The sequence below is a fragment of the Pygoscelis adeliae genome, unplaced genomic scaffold, assembly GCF_000699105.1.
Source record: "Pygoscelis adeliae isolate BGI_AS28 unplaced genomic scaffold, ASM69910v1 Scaffold294, whole genome shotgun sequence".
Lineage (NCBI taxonomy): Eukaryota > Metazoa > Chordata > Aves > Sphenisciformes > Spheniscidae > Pygoscelis > Pygoscelis adeliae.
The window spans coordinates 1,387,086-1,394,050 of record NW_008824722.1 but is presented as its reverse complement, the minus strand read 5'-3'; the positions used below and the strand labels follow the sequence as shown (position 1 = coordinate 1,394,050).

Sequence of the window (6,965 nt, the reverse complement as noted above, 5' to 3'; positions counted from 1 at the left end):
CGACCGCCGCCCGGCTGCATCCCAGCTCCTCCGGCTGCCCCCAGGCTGCCAACGTGCCCTGAATCGAAACCGCCAGCTGCCCCCCCCGCCGCCCTTTGGGGAGGGGGTGGAAGTGCTCGTGAAAGAGGGGGCTTGTCCGCGGGGAGGGGAGGAGGAAGGATGGGGACCGTGATTTCTGCTAAGCCTAGGGGTGAGCTTAATACAAACAAGAACTCCTGAGAACATCTTAGAACAGATGGATTCATTTCACAACCACCAAGCTAAAGATGGGCCGAACGGACGCTACAACACACGGGGGGGGACGCGCGCGATGCGGGGACATCGTAGCCTCGTGGTTTGCTCAAAAAACCTACCGCTACAAGAAAAGCCGCAGTGGCATTCCCTGGCAGGGGGGAGCCTACCCCCACCTTGCTCCCGGGCCGCCCAGGCGTACAGCCCGAGGATGCGGACCCGAGGACGCCTTGGCTGGGGCTCAGCCCTCTTCCCCTGGCAAGACCGCCAGCGGTGGAAAGGCGAGAGCCCGAGCCGGACGGCAGCACGCACCTCCCTGCTGCCCCAGGCACTGCCCGTGCCTACGGGAGGCTGGGAACCGCGGCTTTCCCAGTCACCTTCAACTGGGAATGCAGTTGTCAGGCTGAAAGAATACAAGCTGGAGAGAGAAACTGTCCATCAGTTAAAGCAGGGCAGCAGTACATCTGTGTCCTTCTGAGACTGCGTCTCTATTTCCCAGGAGGTTACTAGGGGCTGGCAGAGCTTTTGGAAATGGCGGCATTTCCAGAGGTGCCATGCGAGCGGCTGGGACGCAAGCTGGGCTGCAGCTTCGCTCATCCACACGCCAGCAAAAAGCAGCTCGGGCAGCCCGCCGGCCCGCTCGGTCCAGCGCCGCATGGCTCCCCCTGGCACAGGGGGGGACGGGAACACGGGGAGCAGCGGGGATGAGTTCATCCCGCTCTCCCAGCTCACGAAGGATGACCAGTGACACGGCGGACAGCTTGCTGAAAGCCTCAGTGCTGGCTAAACAGCTCTGTGGAGAAGGTTTGCTGCAAATGCATCTCACCGGCAGTCAAACACAGAGACACCACTGCATGCAGCGAACACGAGCAAAAAGGACCTCATTAGTGATGAATTAGTGATGGATATAAATGCGTGCACACCTTGGATATACTGCATGCACCCTGCCAGCAGAGGAACCCATTCCAGGGCTAGCATTGCTAGACAATACCCTTACAGCTACAGATAGAAGGAGCCACCCTGGCCTCAAACTGCTCTTGATGCAGCCCTCAACCTCCTGACAGATAAATTTTGACTCTGAGCTCGGCAAACCCAGCCCCTCCCGGAGGTTAGGTAAGACGGTGAGTTCCTGACTGCGTGAAGTGTGAAGACCCGGAGATGCTGATGACAAGGTGAGGAGAGGAAAAGGTAACCACGCAAATGAGAGAGGGGGGCAAAGGGACAGCAAGGACATCTGTGGAGGTGCAGAGCTAAGAAGACGCTGCTCCTGCTACATGGACCGGGGAGCTGGGATGGAGACTAGTTTCAAGACTAGAACGAGAAAGTGGCCAGCAAGGAAAGCCAAAGTAACAGAAAGAGGAGAGGTCTGTTCCGTGGGACACAGCACTTGCGCTGAAATCGGGGCTGAGGACGCAGAGCAGGGAGCTGCGGGGTGGCCCAGAGGAGGAGGAGCGCAATGAGGCTGCGGAGCTGAGGATGGCACTGTGGTAGTGCCAGTGGGCAGCTCTGCACCATAGCAAACGGAAACGCACTCGATGCCCGTGTGGAATAAGGCGGTAAATCATGTTGCTTATTTCCTTCCATTCATTAAGATCGTCTGCAGCTCCCTGTGCATCCCTTGCATTGCGTAGAAGCTGCATTTATTGGAAACGGGCTGCTCTAAGGCAGGGGCCGTGCCTCAGCAGCGCACCACCGCTGCCTCGCTGCGGAACAAAGAGGAACGAGTTGCATGTCCCAAGTCATTAACAAAGAGCAACAGGTTATATATATATGGTATTACCTCTACTTATTTTTTTATCTATCTCCTGTGTACCATTATACCTGAAACGTGGCTGCGTGGAGAGAGGAAATCAGGAAGTAAATTGGGAAGAGAGCAATGCAACACGAGGACTGATCGGGGAAAAAAGAAAAGGAGAAAAAAATTCAAACATCTGAGCATTGATAAAGAAAATGGAGCTACCCAGGCAATGCTACCCTGCCAGGCAGTCACCTCACATGCAGACCCTTTAATTTGCTAGCAAATTAAATTGAAATTTAATTTTCTAGCAAATTACAGCATTCCTCCTTCCTGCCCCAAAATAAAGCACTCACAAAAGCAAGTGCGAAGCACATTAAAAGCAGGTGGTGTAGTCAGCAAGACCTGGAAGCTACTACTGGTATCAAGCGGAGAACACACACAGGAGAGGCAGAGGGGCCAAAGACGGACTCTCCCGGAGCAGTGACAGCACAGAAAGGAGCCCAGCAAGGAGCTGGAGGTTTCCTCAGAGCAGAAAGCCTTAATGCTTTTCTAGAGATGACGACCACCCCTGGCCTACCTCACCCCTGGGGCACCCTCCCCTAGGGTAACCCAAAGGATTGCACGAATCTGTAATTCGGAGAACTTGTACTAAAGCACCAATATTCCCACCTCGAGGCGGGCTGGAGAGGTCGTGCCCCAAGTGCTTGCTGCAATAACTCAGCCACAGGCGATGGCTTCACCCTACCCATCCCTTGGCAAACAAGCCTGCTCTCCGTAAAAACTGCCTGCACGAGCTAAACCCACCACCCAGCGCGGCAGCTGCGGGAGGAAACGCTCCTGCCAGCTCCTCACAAACAGCACGATGTAGAGAGGAATCACTCCAGTTTTCCTCAAAACTGTAATTTTTAAATAAGGGGGAGTTGTTGGGTGGAAAGGGGGAGGCAGAGAGCAGAGCAGCACTGAGCAAGGTTTACGTGCCTGGCCAGGGAGAGCCCTGCAGAGGCTGTGGCACCAGGGACCGGACCCTGGTGACAAGAATAGCAATCCACAGCCCAGCCCAGAACCCTCTTTTCAGTCCCATCCTGACGCAAAACACACCCTCTACCTTTCCTCATTAAAGGGAGCTGAAATTCAGATTTACACCTATGAGGCACAGCCCAGCTCCCGTTAAAAGTCAGTAGGATCTTTGCACAGATTTCATGAGCGTTACTCTTTGCGTGGGACATGCCAGGTCTAACATGAGAAAGCCAGGGCTTGCTGAATGCCCCGGCGTCCCCCAGGGGTGGACAGAGCTGCTGGTTGAAGGCGATCGGAGCCTGGGACAAAGCTGCAGGTGCTTTGGGCCTCAGGCCACGCTGCCTGCACACTGCCCAGCACGGCCAAACCCACCTCGCTCCCTCCCGGAGCCCTGCGACCTGCAACCCCCTGCCTTCAGCATGGGAAATCTCCATCCAACCAAGCCGAAACACAGCAATACAACAGAAGACTACAGACCGAGACTGGAAGTTCACAGGGGTGGGAGGAATATGGTTTTCCTTTTAGCATCTCTGATTTCTCCACGCAACAGGTCCTGGCTGTTCCTCTCCAGAGCCGATGCCTGGCAGGGACACTGCGGGGAAGCTCGGTGCGCTGACCCCACCACCGCCTAAGCCAAGCAGTGCGCACCGAACTGGGACAGACGCCCAGATGCTGCTCCGCTCCCGTACCAGGGTGACGCCGGCCATCTCCCAGCCTTGCCACGCTTGAGCCAACTGGCGCTGGTGAAGCCCCAGGGCGCAGGAAGGCAGCCGGGAGGCTGGAGCAGCACGACCCCATCTAGAAAGCCTCTCTCCACCTGCTTTGTCGATGTTTTTATCCTAATGAGGTTCCCACTCCCAGAAGCACAGAAGATGGAGAGCAGGACAGCCTGCATTTACCAGCAGCTAAAAAATGAAAGAGAGCAAGAGAGAGGGAAAGCCCCGAGGAGCGCTCGGCGCGTGGTGCCTGGCACGGCTCTGCACGGGCAGCTCGGCGCAGGCGCTTCAGGAGCGATGGTGAAGGATGGGGAAAGGGGGGTTTGCTGCAGGGGAGCGGTGCGAGGAGCGGAGGTAAGAGGGGTGCTCACACGCACGCCCGGCCCAGGGGAAGGAGGGGAAAACCCGGGCCTGCGTGCCTGCGGAGAGGCTGCCCCAGGAGGAGGGAAGAGGAGGACTGTAAGTACGGACAGAGAAGCAAGAGGGAAAGACAATTTGTAAGGAAGGTACAGATCAGTCATTTAACTGCCATCAGTGCCCTCCTGCCTCACACCTCTTCTGAAACATTTTTAAATCTTTTCTGATGGAATGTTTGACATATTTAATGCATGCAGTAAAAATTAAAGTAATAGATAACTTCATATTAATCTGTACAGGGACTGACAGGCTAGATTTAATCACTTCCTAGTTGTTCAGAGAGTTAACTTATTCTAGCACGATTCAAAGGAAAGGTAAAGGATTTTTTTTTCTTTAAATCAGCCATTTCGTAGTAAGAGAAAAATGTGCCGCAGCCTTGTGTGCGTCAGTGCTGGGGGAAGGGAATACCTGCAAGAGAGCCAGAGGTGCTCTGCAAAGGGCGTGCAAATCTAAAACGCCTTGTTGCGTCTTCTAAACGGGTACAATGTAAGGTTTAAAGATTATTATCTGCCTTCTGCAAGAGAGCCAGAGGTGCTCTGCAAAGGGCGTGCAAATCTCAAACGCCTTGTTGCGTCTTACAACGTAAGGTTTAAAGATGATTATCTGCCTTCCACCTCCAGTCCATAGGCTTTGGGATCTGGGGTTCAACGCCAACCGTGAAAAGCAATTCCCGTTGCAGCCAAGCCCTCTCTAGCCTCTGCCCCCAAGGCAGGTGTCTCTTGAATGCGTGGCCTGCACCATAGCCTTGCTCTCAGCAGGGACAAGGAGCTGAGCAAGGACCAGCAAGCAGCTGTTAAAGGGTCGGGCGACCCCAGAGCCCGCGCGGCGCCCTCTCAGGCATTGCTGCTTTCTGCACGGGAGGAGGTTTGCATCGGGATTCATGCAAACGGACTTTGTGCAGCAATGCAAAAGCGAAGCCGTGGAGACGCAGTGGCTGAGCAGGTTCCTTTCCCTGAGCGCAGACCGCAGCAGTCACTTCCCAGCCACTGATCATCTCTGCCCGGCAGAGCCAGCACAGCCGCACGCTCTGTGCACTTCTAACAGGTTTTTCTCAGAAGTGCTAGGCACCCTGACCCTGTTCTGCCACTGCAGACCCCCAGCTGGCTTTTAAACGTGCTGCAGAGGCTTGCAGAGGAGCACAGCAAAGGTGTCTTGCAGGACAGGGCAGAGGCTTGGCCGCTTTCGGACTCCACAGCACCAGACACAAGCAAGGACAAACCAACCGCACCTTGCTAGTAAAAGGACGAAATGCAAATTACGGTAAAAAATGAACTTAAGTCAGTCCCTTACCCCAACCCTATTCCAACTGCAAATCCTGGCTTAGGAGGGTGCTAGGCGAGACATGCACAAGAGCACAGGGCGAGGGCCACGTCTCCCCTGCTGCAGAGCACCAACATCAGAAGGAGCTCGAGCCCATAAAAAGGGAGAGATTCAACCTTCAGCGAAGCGCTGTGGAAACTGCTTTGCCGTCAGAGACTACAGAAATCACCACGAGTGCGGAAAATGGGAGAAGGAGGTCTGTCCAAAAGTAGGGCATGGCAGGAGCGATTCATCCCTGAAGCCAGCAAGAAATAAAGACGGATACAGCCCAGCGCGCCCGCCCGGCAGCAGTGGATGCGGCAGCCTGGTACCCAGAGCCCCCGCAGCATCTTCCCTGCCGCTTCCGCCTGAGCGGCACCTCCCCACCCCACGGGCTGTGCAATGGGGGAGCGAGGCAGCCATCAGCAGTACACACACACCAGTAGCTAATTAATATTTTTAGGCAGGTACCAGTACGGGACACCAGCAGCTGCTACTAACGAACCGACAAAGGACAGATTCGCCTTTCTCTCCCTCAGTGATGGGAAATGGTTTTGGTTTTGCTTCAAATGCCACTAAGAAGACAGACAGAAGGAGGACTCTGAAGGAAAGGGAAATGTTTGCGTGCACTCAAAGGCTGCCGAAAGCTACTTCATGTGCACGAAGGTGGTTTTCTTTCTGCTACAGTACAAGTGCTTGTGCCTCAAGTATAAAACGCAAGCCTCCAAATCACACAGACGAGCTTCTTATTTTTATTTTTAAAGTGATAAATAAGGCACTGTACTTTTAACTAAAACTGCCTGGTTCCAAGTTTAAAAAAAAACCCAAGGAACGTTCAAACTGCAGAAACTTCCTTCTGAACAGCAGAGCCAGACAGGCCGACCTCTTCTCTGTCCAAGACACATCTGCCGATGCCTAAAATCACGGGCGTTATCCTTTAACTGCGGATTTTTAAAGGCTTGCTACAGCTTATAAAAGCAGCTTTAGTTAATGCATGGTAAAGGGTTACTACTATACATCAGTTTTGTACATGGCTACCGGTTCTTCGCTATTTCGGATCCAGTCGCGAGCGCTTGCTGTGCGAACAGTCCATTTTTGCCCTCAGCTTCCTCTTGCCCTGCGACCCGCTGCTCTCCTGCATCTTCTTCATGGACCTCGTCAGGGTCTTCCCACCGCTGGGCTTCTTGTTGGCCATCTTCTGCGACCGTGTGGAGGACTCCCCCAGGGGCTTCTGCTTTGGGGACTTGGCCAGCTCCTCGTGGCCAGGGGGCAGCACGGCCCGCCTGCTCGTGTTCTCCTTGCCTTTCCGCATGGGGAGCCGCACCTTCTCCAGCTGCCTTTTTGGAGCTCTCTTCTCTTTCAGAGACATTTTTCTAGCCAGCTTATTGCTCCTCTCCATGGCAGCCTGCTTTCGGGTGGCGGGAGCTTTCGCACTGACCTCCGAATGCTTTATTTTACTGGCCTTCTTGGCAGGCAGCTTGTCCTTGGTGGCGGAGCCGGACCGCTCCTGGGTGCTCCCGCTCTCCTTCAGCGTCCTCTTCTTCCTG

The 6,965-nt window shown here is 54.6% G+C and overlaps 1 protein-coding gene across 1 annotated transcript in view; it reads right to left on the bottom strand.

The window, feature by feature from the left end:
- Positions 1-6,466: 6,466 nt before the first annotated feature.
- Positions 6,467-6,965, bottom strand: part of LOC103916322 (chromosome unknown open reading frame, human C10orf12) — a 4,354-nt gene continuing 3,855 nt past the window's right edge. The window contains exons 4-5 of the mRNA XM_009323295.1: positions 6,857-6,962; positions 6,467-6,751 (exon numbers count right to left, since the gene is read on the bottom strand). Coding sequence (XP_009321570.1) covers positions 6,467-6,751; positions 6,857-6,962 — 391 coding nt within the window. The remainder of the gene's footprint in view (positions 6,752-6,856; positions 6,963-6,965) is intronic.